This window comes from Apteryx mantelli, chromosome 1, assembly GCF_036417845.1.
Source record: "Apteryx mantelli isolate bAptMan1 chromosome 1, bAptMan1.hap1, whole genome shotgun sequence".
Classification (NCBI taxonomy): Eukaryota; Metazoa; Chordata; class Aves; order Apterygiformes; family Apterygidae; genus Apteryx; species Apteryx mantelli.
In genome coordinates this window covers 206,889,890-206,913,130 of record NC_089978.1, presented here as the reverse complement: position 1 = coordinate 206,913,130, position 23,241 = coordinate 206,889,890, and the positions used below count along the sequence as shown (strand labels likewise).

Genomic DNA, 23,241 nt, shown 5'->3' with positions numbered 1-23,241 from the left:
ATTCGGTTGTAATTCGGAGTGCCGGGGGGGGGGGCTGCCGGCTGCCTCCGCCGCCCCGCGGGGCCCTGTCGCTGCCTCCGCCCCGCTGCGGGCGGCCCCGGCCCGCTGCGGCGCGCGGGGAGCCCCGGCCCCCTGGGCCCGGCGGCCGTGGCCGGAGGCGCTGATACACGTGTCCCTACGGCTCTTGTTTACTATCGGCCGAGCGCCGCGCGGAGCATCCTGGGGGCTGTTGTCTTATCGCGTCCAAGTCGGCAGGCAGCGGCGGCAGCGGAGACTACAGCTCCCAGAATGCCTCTCTGGGAGGGAGCGGAGGCTTTAGCCAATCCGAGAGCTCTTTTGGGATGATTGACGTGAAGCGCGGTGCAATCGGATGTGCAAGAGAGTCAAAACATGTCCGCCCTCCGGGCTGGTTCCTGATGGGCAGGCCAGGCGGCCAATAGGAAGCAGCGGTGGCTTGAGCAACGTCTTCTTTGACCATTCGATGACTGAGTACCGTGGCGATCGGGCGGGACTCCGCTCGGGGGAGGAGGCGGGGGGGGGAAGCCGAGGGGAATTTGGTAATGGCGACGGGTTTGGTAAGTGCAACAAAGTTTAGAGCTGCCGCTTCCGAGGGGCTGCGAGCCCCCCGCGGGGGAAGGGCCGACTCTACTCGGCCGGAGGGGGGGGGCGGCGGCCGCGGGCCGAGCCGAGCCGAGGAGACCGCTGGGTCCTGGCTGTTGGCGGCCGCGGGCGCCCGAGCGTTGTTTACTGTTTCCCTTCGCTCACCAGCCCCGCGCATCCGGCGCCGTCCCGCACTGCCAGGCTAAAAAGCCGCGGGGTTATGCTGCGGCGCCGCCGCCCCTTCGGGGGCTTCGGCTGCGGCGCCGGACAGCGACAGAAGGGGAAGGAGCGCGCCCCCCCCCCCCTTTCCTGGGGAGCCGCTCGCCGCCGCCGGGCTGGCAAGCGAGGGCGCTCTGCCCTGCCGCCCGGCGCAGGGTGCCGCGGCGGGGCAGGGGCTCGGCGAGCAGGGGCCGTCTGGGGGCGAAGCGGGGCGGCCTCGTGGCGGGCGAGCCGCGGCGCCGGCAGGGCTCGCGGCGCCGAAGCGGAGGGTAACGGCGGGCGGGGGCCGGGGGCCGCGCGGGGCGGGGGGGGGGGCGCCCCCCGCCCGGGGCGAGCTGTTACGCAGTTGTGAATGAATGAGGCCTTGCGCGCATGCGCGGTGCCGGCCAGACGTTTATAAACAAGGGCAGCGGCCAGGCGGGGATCGCATGACGGGGGGGTTGCGCGCGCGGGGGGGCGGCGGGAGCGCGCAGCGGGGGGGGGGAGGGGGAGGGCTGCGCGCGGCGCTGCGCTGCGCTGCGCGGGCCGGGGCGCTGCGCCGCTGCCGCGGTTGGAGCTGCGCCGCCGCGAGCCGCGTACCCGCCTGCCTCTAATACTGGTCAGAATATCTTCCTTGTTCGAGCTAAGCCACGGTGCTTTTTCTGTGTGGGGCGTTTAAGTGGGGCGAGGAGACAGCGTTTCCTCCGTGCTCCTCGCGGCGAGTAAAAGCAGTCGTATGAAGTCGGGTGAAAGCTGCAGTTCAGTATGCGTAAGGCTCTCTTTACAAGGCTGGCTGTACAAAAACACAGTGAATCATCCTCTCTGGTCCTCGGAGGCTGTGCTTGCACTGCAAAGTTTTCTGGCACAGCTTGCTGGTCAGGGATGTGGAGAGAGGATCCGTGATCAAAGTAGCTGTGCCAATAAAAGTCCCTGGGGTAGATCCAGTCTTGCCAGTATGTTGTGTTTTGCTTGGAGAAGCTGTTCTCCATGCTGAACTCCATCCAGTAAACTGCTCCAGGCGTAAACCATGCCTGAGACTTCAGCAGTCGGTTGGAGGAAGGAGGGCAGATGCCGAGAGGAAAACCACGGGAAGCACTTCCACCCAAGCATTCCAGCACCGCGCGGTTTGGGCGGATGTCACCCAGTTCCTGCCAAACCCCTTCTCAGCCCCAGCCTTTTAGAAGGATCAATTTAAGCTCTATCAAAAATGGACATAATGGGGTTTAACCGGTAAGCTCTTTGTTAATATTGCCAATTTTTTACATAAGACAAATCAACTTATTTTGAAATGTAAATTCATGAATAAATTCCTTTAACCTCTACAGAAAATGGCAGTAATTATAGTCCTGTGTTGCATTTTTCTAGAAAACATATTTCACAAGTTTTTGAACATGAAATTGAATTAAAAAGAAAAAAGTCTGTACAAGCTAATTAATGCCTATTCCCTTAATGTTCCAAAACATAGACAGGCAAGGGACAAGATGAGAAGCACATGATGCCCAAAGCAGGCTTTAATTTAGCAGAATGAAAAAAATGAAAAATGAGCTTGGGCACATTTTTTTTGTTTTTCTTTTTAATTCATTTGTTAGAAAGTTTTTTACTCTTGCATCTGGGTGACTTTGGTTTAGAGAAATTCTGGTGACTGGGAAGCACAAATCATTTCTCAAATGAAAGAAGTCCCTGTCCTGCCTGGACTAGCGCCCTCTATCTGTATCTTGTCTCTGATCTTCAATGTGTTAGGTATACCAGGACAGGTACTTTCAGATCCTGGCAACGGGAGGAAGGGAGAAGGTAACATTCCCAAAATAAGTTGGCTTGCTCATTTTGACAGGAAGATTAGAAAGGAAGAGGGGGGAAAAAATGGAAGGAGAAAATAAGGCAGAAGGGGGAAAGGAAAAAAGGGGCATAGACAAGCCAGAAAAACAAGGAGTGGCTTTTCAGAGTTAAATACTTGAAGATAATCATCAAGGTCCTGACCTATACTGTTGAGATCTGGGTTTTTTTATGTTCACAAATGGCTGGCTTTTCTTCTCTTTTGGTATTCTTTATTCCTGCTGTCCCTAGTGGATGATAGAGGAATAAACTGCATTGAAGATGGTTCTTAGAGGTAAAATACAAGTACTGTTGATGTTTGTTTGACTGTATGTTCTCATTTCTCTTTCTTCTCCCCCCTCCATCTCTGTAAAATTCAGAGTTACACCATTGTGACTTTTATAGTGGCAAGATTTGAGTAGTATCAAATATATTTTTTTATGTTTAGAATGCTTATTTATCTACATTAGGAATATATTTAAGAAGTTAAGCAATGAGAAGATTAGAAATTTTCTGATAAGTCCTTGATACAGTTACTCACAAACTGTCCATGATACCATTGTGATTATTCGGAGTAGTGCATTCAGTTGCTTTCCTAAGTCAGGCTTAAATTTCCTTGTGTACTTTTGAAATTTCCATAGGGTCCTATTAACTGTACTGTAAAGACACAAAGAAGGCCCAGCTTGGTCAGACTGCTTTTGCTAGGCCCAGTATGTAGCCCGAAGGATTATACCTGAATTGTACTGTATACAGGACAAGCTGCAAAATGAATGAAACAAATTTGTAGGATGAATAAAAACATAGAAATTGTTAATGTTGGCTGTATATGTGTAATATTTTTAAAACAATTGTCTATTAAAATAAAGCTGTTTTTCTCATAATTGTTACCACACAGCTTTTTATGCAAGGGGGCTTTTAGGATGCTAGGCTTACTGCTCCATATGTAATTATTAGACTGTTTTTAGCTGTTGTTTGTTTTTCTCTAATGTGCATAACAACAACGTTAGTGAATGTACATGTGGTAGACTTTTGAGATTTTCTTTACCATTAAACTTTGCCTTCTGCTCTTTTGTAAGAGATTCATGATTACTTTTTCAGTGATGCTTCATAAAAGCAGAAACTAATTGTGTTATGGTAGCTTTAATTAATCATCATCTGAAAAAACAGTAGATAACCAAATTACTAAAGACCAAATAACCTTGTTTTCCAGCTTCTAGAGAGGGTGGTTGTGTAGAATAATCATACAGTTGTCTGACTGAAGATAATTTAAAATACGTCTTTTAGTTTAAATGTTACAGCACAGAGATTTTGGGAAATGAAACTGCAGCAAAATCTAGTAGTAGAGGCTTTCTTTTGTTTCCTTTTGCAACAGAATTAACAGTATTAGTATTTAAATATATTTGAGAATGTAGCTGAAATTAGTAAGGGATGTGAAGGGCAATGAGAAGGCTTCTGTAGGTATGCCAGTAATAATAGGATGACCAGAGAAAATGTGGGCCTGATGGTTAGTGATGTAAGAGACCTAGTGACAAAAGATTGAGGACATCCTCCTTGCTTTGGTCTTTACTTGCAAGGTCTGTTCTCAGGCTTCCCAAGTCCCTGAGCGTGGTAGCAGAGTCAGAAGGAGTGAAATATTTCTCTAGCTGTGGTAGAGAAAGATCAAGTTAAGGGTGAGCCAGTTATATGTAACCTGGACATAGACAAGTCCGGAGGACTGGATGGGATACATCTGAGGGAGCTGGCTGATGTTATTGTGAGTATGGTCTCTGAAGGGATGTGGCTTTTGGGATGCGGGAGGGTCCCAATAACTGGAAAAAAGGAAATGTCACACATCTTCTTCGAGACAGAGGATGTGGGGAAACTACAGGCAGGTCAGCCTAACCCTAGTCTTCAGGAAGATTATGGAACAAACCCTACTGAAAGGCATATCTAGGCATTTGTAGGACAAGAAGGTGGCTGGGAACAGCCAGCATAGGTTTACCAAAGGCAAATCGTGTAACCTATCTGATTGCCTTCTGTGATGAGATGAGTGGCTCAGTGGACAACGTGAATATTGTTTACCTTAACTGTAGCAAGGCTTTTGAGATGGCCTCCTGTAGTACCTTTGTGACCAAGTCGAAGAACAATGGACTACATGGGTGGACTACAACATGGGTGGAAAATTGGCTGGGCAGCTGGGCTCAGAGGGTGGTCAGCTTTTCAAAGTCCAGCTTTGGATGGTTACTAAGGGCTGATCCTGTTCAATGTCTTCATTAGTGACTTGGATGAAGGACAGAATGCAGCCTCAGCAAGTTTATGAATGATAGCAAATTGACAGGGAGTAGTCAAAATGCTGGAGCATGGGCCTGCTATTCAGTGGGACCTTGACAGCTTGGGGAAATGGTTCGACAGAAATCTCAGTCTTGCACCTTGGACAGAATGATGCCATGCAACAATACTGGCTAGAACAGATTGACTAGAAAGCAGCTTTGCAGAGAAGGACCCTGGTGGACAACAGGTTGAAGATAAGTCAGCAGTGTGCCCTTGTGGTAAAAAGGCCAATGTATTGATTGGCTAGAGCGTAATCAGTAGGTCAAGTGTATATTTATGTTTATACATTTTTTTAACTTCTGTCTCTTTAAAGTCAGATACTTTGGAACATCCTAACATGGTGTGGGAAGTGAAGACAAATCAAATGCCTAATGCTGTTCAGAAACTCCTTTTGGTAGTGGACAAGAGAACTTCAGGGATGAATGAGTCACTGGAGTTGTTGAAGTGTAATGAAAACCTGCCATCTTCTCCTGGATATGCATCCTGTGATGAGCACATGGAACTTGGTAAATAACCTGACTGCTTCAGAAGGAGCCAAATTCTGAAGCTGATCCAAATGTAATTTTCTTGTAGTGAAGTTACTGGAAGCTGACTGAATAAGATTACTTGTGTTTAACTTGGGTAGAGCAGCGAATATGACAGTGAATAGTGACACCTGAAAGTCTTAGTTTACAGTCACTTTTCCCTGTAACTCATTTCCAATTCTGATACACTGGCCTGTTGACATAAATATGTTCATTGAACTCAAAGCTACAAGTTTCTTCTCCTAATCTCCAGAGGAGTTTTGTTTGGCCCAGTAATAACAAACAGAAAGCTCTGGAGCTCCTCCTGCAGGGGAATTCTGCTATTGGATCAACTCCAAATAGAGATTTTGGGGAAGAGGAACATTTAACTTCATTTTTTTACATGTTGGAGAAAAACAGCATATACATTATTGAGTATTGATGTAATCAATGAAGTATTACCGCATTTAATTGATAAAGTAATTAAGAACAACGATACTTAGTTACACAAGTATCTATGTAGTACAGAGTTCTGTTAACAAGCTGGTCACTGGGTTCTCTTCTGCAGTCCTGTATAACATATAAAATGTATAGATTGTTCATAGTAGTTCAGCCCTACCAGGCTGTATACCCAGCTTTCATGACTTGTGAAGTACTTAATTCCTGTTCAGTGGTGGAAACATGAAAAGCTTTACCCTGTACAGCCTCTGATGTTGACAGTTTTTAGTGGCATGCTTGTTATGCCAGATGAATTAGTTGCCTTTTATTGAATCTGCTAGTATTACAGTAAAGCAGGTTGCTACCTTTGCAGAATTCTGCAGTACAATTTTGTGTTAATTAGTCTAGTAAAAACTTAAAAAACCATGTTATCAGAATTGTGTTTTTTGTCTAGAGTTACTTGATATTTTTTGTAAAAATGCCTGTGTGAATGAATAATAGACTAGAGCTTTGGTCATTTTTATGGCCCTTTTGAAAATATTATGGATAGGATTTGTGAAATGTTGGTAATTGTGCTATGAGAAAAAAATAAGTTACTTTGTTCAGGTTGCTTCTCAATTTTTATTTGAGAGATTGTTTGTCAAGTATAATTTAGGAGTGGGTATAATTACGGTAATTTGCGTATTTGTTTGTAGATGATCTTCCTGAACTACAGGCTGTGCAGACAGATTCCACTCCACCTGCACTTTTTCAGCTTAATGCAGATGTTTCACATCAAGAATGTTCAAGGCCTTCATGGAACCAACGTACCTCAAACAGCAATTCAGAAAGTGTTTATTCATGTGAGAATGGGGTGAACTGGTTGACAGAATTGGCAAATATAGCCACAAGTCCTCAGAGTCCTTTAATGCAGTGCTCTTTTTATAACAGGTACTGACTTTCATTTTAATTTTTAGAATTGAAACAGAACATTTCCTTTGCTCTCCAAGCTGTCTAAATTTGAACTGGAGTCCTATTTTTGATTGTCATCTTCCTGTATAGTAACTTTATTCTTTTTGCAGAAGATTGCGCAGGACTTGTTTCAGAACCTGTTGCAAAAGCTTCTTAATTGCCAGCCAGGAATGAGGTTGAACAATATAAGGGCATTCCTTAACCACAGGAAGCTCAGAAACTACAGGCATTTACCTGTTGTGAAGCAGCAGAGGAAAAGTTCTCATGAATTTGTTATGTTAAACTATATTCACTAATGCACAGACTTCAGAATTTTTTAAAATAGCTAATTGGAAATTTAATGCAATGTACTATTTATTGATATTGTTTCAGATGTATGATCTGCAAATTCCATAAGGCTGTAAGAAGCAGTATGGGAGATTGAATTTTCTCGGCTTCACCTTATATTGTAGAGCTTTGGTCTTTGGTTTATGATAAAAAAAATTAAATGCAGTACTGTTAGCAGTAATGCATTTGCAGTTTAATCATTGTGACAGAGCAGGTGTCCATATACAAGTCAGGGTACTCTAAAAATGGGGCACTAACTTCAAGATGTTTGTAAAAACTCAAGCATTATGCCAGTGAGAAGCTGATATGCAAGTGCTGCTGTCATTCGGGTGGAATATGGAAGCTATGCAGCAATTATGCTAAATACTCCCTTTGCCTGAGCTTGTACTCTTTAGTCATCGTATTTGAATATTGATGTGTGGGAAGTTCAGTTGGTATTTGGCACACGGAGACAGAAATATTTGTTCAAATTAAATTTTTCCTACCTAAGTTGAAAACTACCTTGATTGTTGCCTCTTCTTCCTCAGACTGCAGTGTAAGATACAACTTTAATGGCTACGCACACCATAAGTCATCTGCAGTGAACAGTCAGTTGCGCCTGCAGAATATCTGCTTCCTTTGAGTGAAATGAGTTTAATAATTCAGATATGGACCAGCATAGTTTTCTGTGTACATTCGGCATGTGAAAGCAAGCAGGATATTTATATACACAAATGATTGTGAATTTAAAATTCAAATATGAAAGTTTAGTAAACAAAAACAGTTTAGAATAATGTTAGCTAAATCTTGTGTTTCCCTAATCTGAGATAGTTTAAAATTATTTTGTGTTGTAGATCATCTCCTGTTCACATAATAGCTACAAGCAAAAGTTTACATTCCTATGCACGTCCTCCACCAGGATCCACAAAGAATGATCCTAACTTCTCTAAGAATGATTTGGATGAAACACCAGTCAGACATGAAAGGGTGAGTTGTCCTGAAACATTTCTAACATAAATAAAGAAGCAAGAGTAATGGGTTAAGCTTTTCAAAAAAAGAAACTGGTTCAAAAAATGCAGCTGTTTACTTTTAATACCATTTGTATTTAAGCTAGATTTTTTTATTACTTTTCTTTTTACCGAACACAATGAACTTGTTGTGCTGCATGATACAGATAGTCCACATTATAAAGAGATCATGTTCTAAAAATGGTCTGCTTCTCTTGCTTTACCTTCTACAGCAAGGATTTAAAATTGTATTAATTCTTGTTTGCTATTTTGAAAAGGAAATACTGAACCATCTCCTTTTAGATATACAAAAATTGTCAGTCTCTTTTCTCCTTTTCCTGCTATTAATTTGTTCCCAAACCTGATCTGTTAAAAACATTGAGTCTCTCCCAGTGATTTATCTAGAACAGAATTGGCCCGATACCTTTTCCAGTTATTTGTCCATGGAATAACATGTGCTTTGATTGGTTCCTATGGATGGCCAGAGTGATAGCTTGTGAAAGGCCTATACTTAAGCCTAAGATGATCTGTCCATAGGGGCCCAAATGGATCTCAGATAAAGGATGAAAAATAAGAACATCAGGATAGCACATATCAAGGAGAGGGGAGAAAATACTCGATTTACATTTACCGAATTCCTTGAGTGAATCTTGTCCTCATTTTGTATTCCTATTTGAACTTAATGCAGAGATGTGACTCAGATGCAGATTTGAGAGTGTACCTAAATATATATAAGACCAGCCCTAAAATCTTTTATGTTCAAATATCAACACCATTTTGTTTTTAATAGGCAAACAGTGAATCAGAATCTGGCATTTTCTGCATGTCATCACTTTCAGATGATGATGATTTAGGATGGTGCCATTCTTGGCCTTCAACTGTTTGGCACTGTTTTTTAAAAGGTAAAACATGCATTGTTGAATAAGTATTTGTTTTGCCTTTTCTTTTTTTAATAACAGAGCCTTTTTTTACATTACACTGATCCTTTTTTATTTTTTTTCTTCAAAAAAAAATCTATTAGGCTCACGCTTATGTTTTCATAAAGGACGCAATAAAGAATGGCAGGATGTTGAAGATTTTGCAAGAACTGAAAGCCATGGAAATGAGGAAAATCTTCCAGTGGGTGCTTACAAGGTAGCTGTTAGTTCTAATGAATTCATTTCAACAGGTGTAGCAAAAGATTTAGTTTGTAATGTTATCCCTGTCCCTTTATATACTGTCTCCAGGGGTTTATGGAAGACAGATTTATACTGAACCTGTCTAATGCTGATCACTATATTATTTGAGTATCTTGCCATAAAGCAATTGAACTAAATGCATTTAGGCATGCTTTGAATGTTGTATAGTCTTTACTAATTTACAGAGAGGGCACTTAAAATGTTGGTGTTCTTTAATATGCCATAAGATGATGAATATACATTTGCAGTATACGCAGGTTCATGCTCTTCTGAGGGGAAAAATTCTGAATTGTATATGTGTTCACAGGGCTATGGTTCTGATGGTTTGAAGTTGATATCTCATGAAGAAAGCATTTCCTTTGGTGAGTCAGTGCTGAAGCTGACTTTTGATCCTGGCACAGTGGAAGATGGCTTGCTTACAGTAGAGTGCAGACTTGATCACCCTTTTTATGTTAAAAACAAAGGTATGAAATTACTACAAGTACAGCATACTTGGTTTTCTATTAAAGTACTCAAAGAAAGTAGTTGCAAGTCTTACTGCCATCCTGTGTTACTCAAGAAATGGATAAAAGCAGTGTTGTAGAATCAATTGACTGACTTTGCAAAGAAAAATAGAATTTGAAAGAGCAAAACTGTAAAAATAACAAATATTTTATGTCTCTTGAAGGAAGATTTGGTCAAATATGATTATGTCAGTGGAGCACAGGAAAACAGATAAACTGGGGGAGGAAAGGAAAGCTGCAAATAAGAAAGGCTTTTCTCACTTGCTAAACGTAGAACTTTTGATGATGAAGATTTCCAGTTTTTGACTGCTTTTTTTGCTAGAATGAGATTCTACTTGAGATAAAAATTAACTATTTGTAAGAATTCCCTAAGTAAGTGTTTCTGATTTTTCTTTTGGGTGAAAGAAATTGTATCAGAACATTTTTATAACATGATTCCATTTAGTTGTATAGGATTGCTCCAGTTAAGAACTAGAGAGATTGTCTGGCCGTTTGTCTAATTTAACTCTTTACCACTTCAGGTTGGTCATCTTTTTATCCAAGCTTGACTGTGGTACAGCATGGCATTCCATGCTGTGAAATGCATCTTGGAGATCTGTGTCTACCTCCTGGACACCCTGATGCCATTAACTTTGATGATTCAGGTGTTTTTGATACATTTAAAAGGTAATTTTTGGATAAAGTGGCCTCAGCAGTTTTCGTATTTAATGAGTAGGCATCTTAAGTCTGCAAGAATTTAAAACATATGTAGAGCAAAAGGAGAATACTTTTGGTGATGCAAGACAAATGAGAGGGAAAACGGAGATTGAGTATCAGGAGAGCTGTGTAGTAGTGTGCTCTGCTATACTGTGAAGTAAGACCTTGGAGTAAAGTAACTTTTCAGCCCCTATTTATCATAGTTTAAAACAGATTAGATAAAGCAGTAAAGAATATATTATCTGCAAGAATTCTTTAGATAAAATGGGTTAGATTTGAATGTTCTAATACAGTTTTCCCACAATAATATGTATTCACCAGCTATTAATGTATGCTTCATGTGCAGCTGTGTATCTTATCTGAGTAGTGTGTTAGTAGCTAATGCATATGTTACGGCTTCAGAGGACAGTGCCTTCATAATTTGTTCTTATTAATTATTTTTGTAGGTTCTGCTATTTGTCATTCTCTTCTAATACAGCAACCATATCTAACTTCAAGGTTTGATTACTTTTGAGGTTTGCCTTGCTTTGAGCAGGAGGTCGGACCAGATAGCCTTCAGAGATTGGGCCCAACCTAAATGATCCTAAGAAAGGGAATAGTATTACTCCTAAGATTTTTCTGTACTCTTTGGAGGTTTCTAGGTTAAGCAGAACCTTTTTCTATGACTTTAGCTCCTCTTTGGCATTTGATTTCAGTCCAGTGGCTTTCTGTTATTTTTTACAGTGGAAAAAAATAATTTAAAATGCTGTTTGAACTTCAAGTACTAAGTGTTCTTGTATGTTTTCAGTAGAGAGTGATAGTGAATTCAAATTGCTTGTCCTCACACATTTGCTGTCTGGGGCTTTTTCTGCTTATTTACTCGTATTCTGAACTTCATCTGTAGAGAGCTGATAAAATCATTGTATTTACATCTTACTGAAGGAACTGGATTTGTGGTACCTTATTCATCCTGCAGCACAGTAGAACACTCTGTGGACAGTTCAAATTCCTTGTCCCTCTTTTGGGGCAGTAGACAGTAAAACACTGAGCAGGGAGCATGCAGCAGCAGCAGTGGGAGATAGGACAGAAGAATTTAAAAACAAAACACTCTTGCTGTTTTATGGGAGGGAGATTAGGAAAGGTGTTGGACTGTTGGAGAACAGAGAGGTCCTTTCTCATCATCTTGTGAACTGGCCTGCAAGGTTGTCAACATAATCCCTTCTTTGTTGCTTTTCACTTTTCCAAGGGATTGGATTTGGGAGCTGGCCCTTCAGTCTCTGCCCTTGCTCTGGGTTCCACTGCACAGAAAGGGGCTGCCTGTGCAGGTGGGCGCTGGGCTACCGCTCACAGTATTTCCTTGCTAGTATTTCCGTTTTATTCAGAAAACAGCCTAAACCCTTATTTTTGCCAGAAACCATGTAACCATAGCCACATTCATCAGTGAGGGAGAGGAGCCTTTGAGCGATACAGATTTTGTCTTTATTCTGTGGTGGTAATTTAGTGTTTTAAATTTATTATTGAATGGCACCTTTGGAAGTGTGTTTCCCCCATATATCATATGTAAGAATATAGCGCTGTCGTTCTGCACGCAACTAGTAGTTCCTGAGATCATAAATAATTTCTTCTGTAGTGCTTTCCATTAGAGGTTTGTTGTTGTTGTTGCTGGTCGTCAAGAAATTGTGAGGGTTGATAGTATTTGGAGGTCTAATCTGTATGGAAACAACTGATGTAAGCTGTTGAAAGAGAAATAGGGAGGAATTCTCACATTTTTGTCACTAGAGGGCAGACATTTGTCAGCTTTGAATTCAGTAGTATTCAATATCATGGGTCTTTTAAACAATGTGTTAATGTCAGTGAAAGGTTCATGGCTAAAAGCATTTGTATGTCACTGCTTAGAGCAGCTATTTGTACTTGAGTGTATCTACTTAATAGAATGGTTTCATATTTGTTGTTAACAAAAATTTGCAAGCGAACTCAACATTTATGCTCCCCAGATTAGTTATCACTTTCAGTACCTGTCATTCACTGAAGAGATTCGGGTTTTGTTAAGGTCAGAAGCAAAAAGAAGCTTATTTCAAAAGAAGGTAAAATTTGAAGACAGTGTATAATAATTGATATACAGTTGGAGAATTGATAGTACACAGTAGATCTTGCAAAGTTACAGTCCGCTGCCATATTGAAATAACTATTAGTTCATCTACCAGATTTTTTTTTACTGACATCTGCATTAAGCACAAATTCATTATGTCACACAGAAGGTACCAGAAAGTTAGTACAGATTAAGACTGGAACAGCTATTTAGGTATCGTACATGAAAAATACTTGAATCATTATCTGATATGTCTTTTTCTTGTAGTTATGATTTTACACCAATGGATTCCTCTGCAGTTTATGTGCTAAGCAGCATGGCTCGCCAGCGTCGTGCTTCTCTATCTTGTGGAGGATCAAACAATCAAGATGCTGAGAGATCAGAATGCAGTAAAAACTGTGCATCTATGGCATCATCGCATCTTTCCTCCAATTCTTTGTACAGCAAAGCTGGCAAAAGCCACAGCTCAGGGACTGCGAGTACTGTGAGTGCCACTTCTCCAAACAAGTGCAAAAGACCAATGAATGCCTTCATGCTTTTTGCCAAAAAATACAGAGTTGAATACACTCAGATGTATCCAGGGAAAGACAACAGGTAATAGTATAAAATTCTAACTTTGATCTTACTGTTGAGCTAGCAGAATATACATGTCCCATTTTAAAACCTAGAGTGGACTAAATTTTGCATTTGAAATAAAATTTGTGTATGTTGTTCTAAGAATCAGTTTGAAAGATGCTTTAAATATTTACAATACTCAGTAAATTTGACACGCTTAAGCCATTTTTGGCAGACATCTTTTGAGAAAGCATTTGGGTAAAGCAGGTGAGATACATATATATGTGCACAGGCAGAGTCACAAATATACGCAGTCTTTGTTTATACCAATAAGAAATGTTAACGGAAAAAAACACCAAGTTCTCCACTCATGTGTTGTAATGGAAAAAGGGGAACTTCTGGTTCTTGATAGCCAAGCCATAATTATGTTTTGACATAGTACTGTAAATTGTTCAGTGCAGTTATGATCTTTTTTTCTCAGTTTGTATATCTTACAAAAAATGGGGCACTGATTGTTAGGATGTTTGAAAGATCTAAATTCAAACAGTAATGAAGTGTTGCCAAATTTTGCTTGTCCTAAAGGTACTACTGAACGATCTGCTGAAACTTGCAGGAAGAGTTAAATGGCTGTGTGTTTGTGGGGAGGGTTCTTCGCTGGTTTGCTTTTACTTCTGTTTTTATGTATGTGCACATGCATGTCCTATTTTTTTAATGAAGACACCCATGATGTGTGTTTTAAATAATCCTAAGATTTCATGCTGATTGTGCATATGTAAATATAAACTGAAGGACATGAACATGCACCCATTTGTATATAATATGTTATGGATATAACATTATGAAAGGAAGATTGTTGCCATAAAAATCGCATTGTCACATAGTAATTCTAGTACTAAATCTGGCAAAATGTAAAGGTGACAGGGCTTTGAGAGGGTTTTGGCTGTTACTTAACGTTCTGGTTGGGAGGCTTTAAACAGTGTTAAGAAATTAAATCCTACCATACAAATAACCCATCCCTAAATGCCATCTGGTCTTCTGTGTCATGGCAATGATGTTCTGCAATGTTTATAGTAATTTCAGTGAAGCAAATCTGCTGTCTTCAAATTCATTGCAACTACCAATAAGAAATAGAAAGTGAGCTAGGAAAGTTTATGATGGTTGTATTTTTAATTTTAAATGCTGATTTCAAATAGATGCAATGAGCTGGAGCTGCAGCTGGATGGATGTCAAAATAGTTTGAATATTTCCATGAGCAGGTTTATGTTGAAGGAAAGTGGCAACAGAACAAATTACAAATAAGTTTTGGAGTGCAGTGCTCCCTGTGCCGTTTGAAAGACAGTGCTTTTGAACGCAGTTTCTTGGCATCTATCAAATACAATGCAGAATAAATCATACAAGTTAGTGATAATGGATTTTACAGGCATTTTCCTGCTGTTGCTGAAGTGTTGCTGAGGCATTCATTAATTTGTCATGTTTTTTAAGTGTAAGTATATGTAGTTTTCAGATCATGGAGTAGATCTTACAGTTGGTTATGTTTAGGACCCAGTTCTGTACCCTTGAGTTCTTAGGTTTGTTACAGTCACTTTATTTTGTTTATGCATACGAGAAAGCACAGAACTTGAGGTATTCTGAGCTGAACTGTCTCTGTTCTGAGAAAAAGCAGACATCAGAAGGTGAAGCCATGCCAAAAAGATTGTGAGCTTTAAACAGCCAAAATGCAAGTCCACACTAACATGGTTCTTATAAGTATTGTAGACCATAGGGCCATACTTCAGAGACTTCCACTGGTGTTAGGGTAACACTTGTTTCTTTTCCAGGTATTTTTACTGTAGCCATAATTGGGCTTTATCCTGCATTCAGAAATACTTGAATACTTTGAGTCGTGCAGATTGTGAAGGTGAAGGAACTTATATGAACTATCATAGCACTTGTTAATAATGGTTGTACAGGTGCATGTAATTACTCAGAGTGAACTTCAGGTCTTCTCAGATCCTGTTTTACAATTTGCTTCTTTATGAATTTGCTGTAATATAAGTGGTTGTGTCCTCCAGTCTATTGCTAAAATGTTTTCAGGTATCCTGTTAGCATTTGAAGAGGACAGGGCAGTGTACAGAGCACTCTGAAGTCCTGATGATGTGAAAGGGCACCTAAGGCAGTGGTGCAGTCGAGTCAGTTTTTTCTTACCTCTTTCTGGTCAGCAGAATTAGGTCTTTGCCAAATTACGTTAGAGAAATTTCTCTGTCCATATCTTTTTGCAGTCTCAGTGGTTCACACCTAGGAATATTTCCTTTGAAGAATGAAGCTTTTGTCTCTGTACCAGATTTTTGAAGCTTTGAAAACATACAGATCTGTACTTAGTTTCTTTGCCTCAGTGCAGTTTTGTCTCTGGAGATGCAAAATTTTTTATGTTTTAAATACAAAGATTTCAGAAGCTGCTTTTTTATTTGGAAATGCAATAGCTTTTTCAGCAGTCTGTCTGGGTCACAGTGTTCTTTTCTGGGGGTATGAGTGCCTGACTACAAAATAGTGACAAAAGAGGCAGGTTTCTGGTGCTGTTGATATGCCTCTGGGTACTGCCAAAATGTACAGAAAATATGCTAATTAAACTGGAGTGTGTTTACTTCTAATGATAGACCAAAAATACTGATTCTTAATTTGGAGAGAAAAACAGAAAATCCATTGCCAAAGAGGCAGACTGTACAATGGATTTGCTGTTGATGGGATCTGGTTGCATCTAGAGGAGTTTGCTCTGAGGAGTCACCAGAGCATTTGACAGAACAGGCTTAGTGGCAGCCTCAGTGGAGTTCTCACTGTGCTCCCTGAATGCTCAGGAGCTCATAAAAGCCTCATTGGTACTACAAAGTCTTTCAGGATTAAAATCCATTTTCTTGTTGGTACGGAGCAAAACAGCCTTCTTCACAATTGCCATATGTGAAGTGCTGTGGAAATGCTTGATGACACTGTGCTCTTCTTGATTATGTTAGAAAGTCTATGAATAGCTTTACAGCCTACAGGGAGCTTTTTAAATGTGAAAAAGCAAAGTACTTAGTTGTATACACCTTTTTCTTAAAGGACTAGTAATAAAACTTTCATCATTGTAGTTGTGATCATTGATCAGACAGCTGTTTGGAGATTTTATTCTGCAAAAGGATGGAGTTATGTTTTGTGTTAATATTGACCCAACATTTGAGACTGAAGTTAAGCAATATGGCATGATAGTATGGGGAAACACTGTCCAAAGGTCATGAAGTTTATAAGGAGTAGGAAAAACAATTCACATTCAGCTCTTAGAAATAATGATGATAGGTGTGTTAGAACAAATAGTTCCTCCTTGCATAGGAATATTTGCATAGGAACTTACCAGTACATTCTGCCCACCTGTGTTCCCTAGTGCACATTAAAGGTGGAGAAAGCTACCTGCATCTGTTCAGTGGACATGGGGATTTGCAGTTAATCAAATCTTTGTTAGGCTGGTATGTGATTGGTTTGGTAAATGATCTTATAAAACAAAAGCACAGCAAAACAAATGTAAATTACCAGGTAGTAGTTTGCATCAAGCTGATTTTTTAACATCCCTATTTTGCTAGCTTACGCAAGTTGCAGCGTATTCAAAGGTACGCCCCTTGAAAGGTCAGAACTTGCATTGACCCATGCTAAGGTAACACAGACATCCCAGCTGTTGTTTAACTGGTAAAGGAAGTATAAGAAGATCATCAGAAACATGATTGCTTAAAAAAAGATTCTTTAAAAAGATGCAGTTGATTTCTTCTATGTGTATGTACTTCTTCATGTTTAACTTGCATTTTTCTTTAAAGTGCTGAGATCAAAAAGGAGAATTAGGGGATTTCTTAAAAAAAATCCTTTCCTGACCATTCTATAAACATTTATCTTGCAGAGCCATAAGTGTGATACTTGGTGACAGGTGGAAGAAAATGAAAAATGAAGAAAGACGGATGTACACACTAGAAGCCAAGGCCTTGGCAGAAGAACAGAAACGTTTAAATCCTGACTGTTGGAAACGAAAACGAACAAATTCTGTATGTTTTGTCAAAAAAATTTTCTCATTATGCAGTTAAATGTGTTCATGTGGTAGCTAGAGTGTTTTCTTTTTGTTCAGAATTTGCTGTCTACTTCTATTTCTTGTGTTAGCCCAAACCTTCATTTTATTTTTATTTCCCTGTGTCCTGTAATGTGCTTCTGGACAGTTGCAGGAGACAGATCCAGAGGATGGTGTGTCTCCAAATATTTTGGGGAGTTTCCATGAATTCTGTTGGTCTGAAAGTGAGTATGCTTGCATAATACAGAAGAAGGGCATCACACTTTCTGTTTTTCAATTTAGGAATAAACTTATTTTATAAGGCTGTTCCTAAATTGAAATCTGTTCATTTCCCCAAAAAGCACTAAAGCGTTCACAGATTCCTTTTCTGATGTGAGTCAGTCATTTTCCTTTTTCTTCAGTAAAACCTTTATTTCTTTACCCTTTCATAAGCTTTTTTGCTGTTAATTTATATAAGTAAATATGGAGCTACTGAGGGAGCAAATCTATTATTTCTTTCTCTAATCCCTTTCATTTATTGCTATGTGTTAATTGTAAAAAATACAGTAGGCAACACTTTGCTGTGAGGAAATAAGTTGTTTTCCACTTTGTAGGAGGCCATCAATTTAAGAGTCTGAAGCAGCATATTAGTAGGCGGTGAATGTATTAGGTAAAATAAGGGCTTTCAGCTAATGGATCTCATAAAAATGACATCAGAAAGGGACATTCTGCCAGGCTACGTGTTAAACCAGAAGAGTATGTTGGAAGAAAAGGTCCAGTCGGTGCACAGAATGCCGTGGACTTTCATCAGCTGTTTTATGTCGGGTAGGACACTGTTTGATGTGGCCTTGACAGGCTTAACATTTGATCTTCAAACTGTCAGCTTGGGACTTCAGCTTTGAGTGTAAAAGAGGTTATTTTTCTCAAGGGCATATGCACATGTTGTTTTAAGGCTGAACAAGAAATGCTCCAGGACTAAGTTGCTGCTTTTCTTACTGCCGTACATACTTAGTGCTGAGTTTTCAATCCCTGAGCTGCAGGAGTCTTCACCAAAACCCCTGCCAGGAACAAGCTGTTTTTCTGTTTGGTGTATCATTCTACATGTCGCACTATAGCCTATTATTTTAATCAACAGTGACATTTCCTGTTAGATTATTGTTGTGGTTTTAGTTAAAATAATTCCATTTATTAATTCTGTTTTTACACTGCTGCAGTCTTGGGCATTGAATTGTGAAGTCTAGAGTTCCATCCTAGGTTTGAGTTCATGGGAGCTTAACAGATAATTATTTACAGAGATTGAGTTCAGTTCACATGGGCACCTGTGAACTTCAGGGAACTCAGGGGAGGGTGTGCGTGTCTGTCTGTACAACTGAAAGCAACATTTGTCTTGGCCTTAGTAAGAAGGATGGCTTTCTTACACTACCTTATAGTAGGATTTTCCCTGTTTCCTAAGGTATTCAGGCCAGGATAATAGTATCTGTAGACCGTACTGTGTTGGTACTATGACAACAGCAGCAGGAAATATGCTGTTTAATTGAATTTCAGTGAACTAAGAATTTCATTCACAGCTTGGTTAGCTTTTCAAATAATGGTAGTTGACTCCAGGCTTTGCCAAAGTAGTCTAGATGGTCTTTTGATGACCTGGGGATAAAATTATCTGTGTTTTAGAATGTTTTTGGTTTTCTTTCTTCTGCATAATTGACCAATAATTTATACTTGTGGCTTTCAAAATAAATGTTTTCTGTGTTTAAGATTATGTCTGTGTTCCTCTTTGCGTTGTTACTGCTAACATGTTTTCCTCTTCTCTTTCTCAGGGCTCACAACAGCATTAAGCTAGGATTTTCCTGTTAACTCTGTATTTACAAAATGGCTTTTGCTTGATGGCAAGAAGATACAAGATCAAGGTCTTACTATTTGTTGTGAATTTCTGTGACCATCATTGGCACCATCAAGTCGGAAGTGATTAAATATGAATGCAGATTTGCTTTTTACAATAGAACATTAAGTAAGCTGAAACTATCAACATGTTAAACCAAATTGCCTTATTTTTCTTCCAAACTTCATATATGTATCAGGTAATATAGGCTTGAAAATGGATATCCTGTGGTGCTAAAGTACTTTAGAAAGAGGCGAAGGAGATGATGTGTATAAATGTTTATTTTTAAAAGAAAATGTACAAAAAAGGGGAATTTTAAAATATGTAACAGCTGTTTATACATTGATTCTTATTGCTGATTAATATGTATTGCACAACCATATTACTAATTACAATTCTGGGACCTGGGATTTTCTGAAATGGCAAGATGTAGTATTACCAACCTGTAGCCTCCCAGTCTGCCCAGTTGCCAACAAGTTACCAGAATGTGTGGTAAATGGAGAGTGTAGTGTAATGTAGCACAGGAGCTGCTTCTTGGATTGCCACATATAAAATCTGTATCCACAAGTGAGATATTTTTGCACCAGCTGGCAAGAGTGAGAGCTGTTGCTTCCAATGGAAACAATAGCCCAGGCCAGGATGAAATGAATAAATAGCGTTATCTCAAGAAAAATGGTGCTTTTGATACTGTCACCATCATAGTTTTAACTTTGTGTTTTGTCTTTGCCACATATTCTAGGATGATATTTTATTTTGCCATAAGACATCTTTATGGTGGGGGCAAACTTTGCACTTAACTGTATGTGCAACACTTGCACTTTACTTTTTTTTTCTTCCAACTGTCGAAAATTAGAGCAGATGCATTAGAACTACAGTTGCTTTTGCTGTGAACTTTTACAATCATGGCTTTTCATGTTACTAAACAGCTCTGTGTGGTTTTTTTGTTTTTTTGTTGTTTTTTTAAGAATCACAACTGTAAATTTCAGTTCATGACACGTCTACATGATGTTGCCCCTAAGATTTTTTGCACACTATATTCTTGTATATTATTTCAAATAAATTCATTAAAATTTGGTGTTGCGTATTTTATAAACTGCAGAAGACTAATCATTAAGTCAGTCCTGCACAGATGAGCAAGGTCTGCATGAAAATCTTTATATGAACCCATACTAAATTTGTAGAATATCTTAAACCAAGTAGAGCTGGTAAATGTATTTTGATGCTTTGTAGTTAGGAAGTTATTGAAGAATTTTAAATACTGAATTCAGGATTGGATAGTGGATGTTCTTTATTATACTTTAAGCAAAAAGAAAAAACTGAAATCAATATAAATTATTCCAAAGCAATGCAAGTGCTATAGAAAATCATTTACATTATTTGTAAATATTTTTCTTTGTGTTAAACTTAGTGATTTTTAGATGGAAAGCGATAATTGTAGCATTTCGAAAGTACATTTTTCTCAGGCTAAAATGTATTCAACTCTAAAATTGTACTTGTAGGAAGAGAGCTACTTCTGCGTTTGAGCTATTTGGTAATTCAGTACTTGAGTATGTTCTAATTTTTTTACCTTTCTAAATTCAAAAGGAGTGCTAGAAAATGATTAATTTTTATTAGATGTAGATGCACAGCACATACATAAAAATTATATAATTTCATTATAATATTTGTGTAAAATAAGTTCCTATGATGAGAACATAAAGTGAGATGATACTAGAAATTTCATAGCCAAGTAGGTAACATTTCACTGTGAAGCTTATGTATTCAGAAATAATTTACATCATTAACCCTAAGCATGAGGCACGTAAGAACCACAGCAGTATTGCTGTCCAACCTTTGTTTTGAGGAGTTGTCCAGAATCTTTCACTGAAGGGTGGACACTGCTTTTTGCAGCAGTTGGACCATTATGGGGTAGACTGGTGCAAACTCCTTCCCTTCTTTAGTTCTTACTGATTGAACGTAAGCTTCCAGTGCACCTCTAAAGAAATAAAGAGAAATAGCTAAAACAACAAAATAGTGTACAAGTACTGTAAGTTTGGGATCTGAAACTGCAATTAATCAAACGCTTTCTTTCCCTACAACAGAATTTGCCTTAGATGATTTTACATCTCTCTATGGAAGGAAGCGGGGAAGAAAGACTTTACAAAGATCTACATAATTGTTTCATGATCTCGCTTTCCTTTCTTGCATGTTTTGAGGAGTGAACAAGTTAACATTTAAATAATCATCAGCAGCATGTTGCAGATGGCTTGAAATGACAGCTCTGACGCACAGACTCAGGCACATTGCTGTACTGGTAACCTTTAGAAATGAAAAGAATAGACTCCAGCTGCCGCAGACAGTAAGACTTACAGAATGTACAACTTACAGAATGAAAACTGGGACGCTGGTGAACAACTGAAATGCCTTTAGGTGATTTCCTGGCTAAGTCTTTTGAACTACTGTCTTTTGGGAAATACTGTTCTATACCATGAGACAAACTGTATGTGTGCATTTGTACATCTCTGCTGTGTTTTACTTACACATTGTCATAGGATCACATATACAAATAGTAAGTAGTCTTGTGTGATTTCCACAAATACAGAAATTTCAAAGCTAAAAGGGGCTACTGCGAAACATAATCTAAATAACTTGCTTTATAGTACAGGGCCACATGTTTCATCCAACAATTCCAGTAAATAGGATTGTTGTATTACAAAATATATACATGTAAAAAAACCAAAGACTCTATAAATGCTAAACTGTTCAGATTTTGACTTAGTATTTTATTAATTGGGCCAAGTTGGTTTTGCCATATTTTAATATGGCCTAGTAATTTAATTGATTCCTTCACCTTTCACCACCCTGCCCCCGTTTTTTCTACTCCTGTTTCTTCATGTAATAGATAAAATGAACTTGAGGGGGATTTCTTTAAAACCCCTTATGTTACTTTTTGTTGGTGCTGTTTATAGAAAAATTGGGACATTTAGGAAAACAGCCACACAAACTACAGACCCTCTTTCAAGTGGTGACTAAGACACTATTGGTACATAGCTGTTCCTCTTCTGTTTGGTGGCAGCAGCAGCGCTAACACAGGAGACCTTGCCGGTGGTGCCCAGGACCTTCCTGGCCAGCAGCTAGTCCCGCTGCTCAGGCCCAAGAAGCAGTGCTGATGACGACCTCAGCATCGCTGGGTCGCCGACGAGCGAAGCAGCCTCAGTTTACTCATCTTCTGCATTCTTTTATGGAAGTACTGGCCATACCAGCTGCTACCTCACATGCAAGGGGCATGTTTGCTCTGCTGCTGTGGGATCAGCTGGGTTTTTGGTACTGTGACAGGAGGAAGGTGGGTGGTTGTCATGCACAAGCTGGGGCTTAACAGATGGTAATGGTGAGCCACAGGCTCTCTGGTCTACGTGCATAGGCCATAGCAAGTGTAGGATCGTGCATGTAAGCAAGAATGAACTGCTGAAACACTGTGGGCTGCGGCAAGGGGGGGCCATAGCTATATTTATGTTCAGTGTCACTTCCAATGGACAAGCTAGAGGTGAAATACAACAGCCTGCAAAAAAAGAGTTCAGGGAACTGAGGCAGAGTTGACAACCCATTCATGCCTGCTGGCAGCTAAAAATGGTAAGTACGTAGGCATTTAATTATCCAAGGCTTAAGGAAATGAGAAACACTCAAGAGTGAGGCTCGTAAGCCTGTGTGTTTCAATGAAAAAAATACAATCTGCAGGTAGATGCTGACTAGAGAGTCACAAAAGGCAGGGATCCCTGTGGGATACTGTAGCAATGGGAAGCTACACAGGAGCACAGCAAACCTGGCAAACCAGAAGACAGTAGGAAAGAGCAGGGTCATAATATACTTTATTGCCTGAGAGTAAAGCTATTACTAAACCAACAGGGAATTTGAGCTTCCTAAAAGAAAGCTAAAACCCAGCCATGTCAGAACTGTGTTCATTTAATAGCAAAGTTCATTTAATAACAGGTGGGAGATGCTCTTGAGGCCAAAAGCTTGTATTTAGCTTGCTGGAGAGATGCAGATGATAGATATAGTCAGTTTGGGGTTCTGAGCAGGTAGTGACAGTGATGAGGGCCCATCCTGGCAGGCTGATCCCAGGGCTGAACAGGCTTCTACCCACACGTCCAATCCCCCATCAAAGCCAGGCACTGTTCTGTAAGCCTCACTGCCAACTGTAACAGAAGGAGTTGGATGTGTGCACTCA

General features: G+C 39.8%; 2 protein-coding genes across 6 annotated transcripts in view; one reads left to right on the top strand and one right to left on the bottom strand.

Annotated features, from left to right (window-relative positions):
• Nucleotides 1-537: 537 nt before the first annotated feature.
• HBP1 (HMG-box transcription factor 1) lies at nt 538-19,813 on the top strand. 4 transcript variants are annotated; one of them, XM_067316292.1, is made up of 13 exons: nt 1,359-2,028; nt 2,863-2,905; nt 5,234-5,426; nt 6,557-6,791; nt 7,973-8,105; nt 8,916-9,027; nt 9,147-9,259; nt 9,611-9,767; nt 10,328-10,472; nt 12,838-13,164; nt 17,021-17,162; nt 17,331-17,406; nt 18,976-19,813. In XM_067316292.1, the coding sequence occupies exons 3-13, from the start codon at nt 5,258-5,260 to the stop codon at nt 18,996-18,998; spliced, it is 1,632 nt and encodes a 543-aa protein (XP_067172393.1). In that variant the 5' UTR covers nt 1,359-2,028; nt 2,863-2,905; nt 5,234-5,257; the 3' UTR covers nt 18,999-19,813. The 4 variants fall into 4 exon arrangements, with proteins under 4 accessions (XP_067172384.1, XP_067172405.1, XP_067172393.1 ...); XM_067316283.1 differs by lacking the exons at nt 1,359-2,028; nt 2,863-2,905 and adding an exon at nt 538-575; XM_067316297.1 differs by lacking the exon at nt 2,863-2,905.
• A 373-nt stretch (nt 19,814-20,186) lies between these two features.
• The window catches only part of COG5 (component of oligomeric golgi complex 5), a 194,637-nt gene continuing 191,582 nt past the window's right edge, over nt 20,187-23,241 (bottom strand). The window contains exon 22 of one of the 2 annotated variants that reach the window (XM_067316262.1): nt 20,187-21,012. In XM_067316262.1, coding sequence (XP_067172363.1) covers nt 20,898-21,012 — 115 coding nt within the window. In that variant the 3' untranslated portion in view covers nt 20,187-20,897. Of the gene's footprint in view, nt 21,035-23,241 lie in introns of both variants that reach the window. The other variant, XM_067316267.1, reaches the window with a different exon arrangement.

Coding starts and splice junctions, on each gene's coding strand:
- HBP1 (XM_067316283.1), top strand. Junction 9,028..9,146: donor TTGGCACTGTTTTTTAAAAG/GTAAAACATGCA, acceptor AAAATCTATTAG/GCTCACGCTTATGTTTTCAT. Junction 17,163..17,330: donor AACGAAAACGAACAAATTCT/GTATGTTTTGTC, acceptor GCTTCTGGACAG/TTGCAGGAGACAGATCCAGA.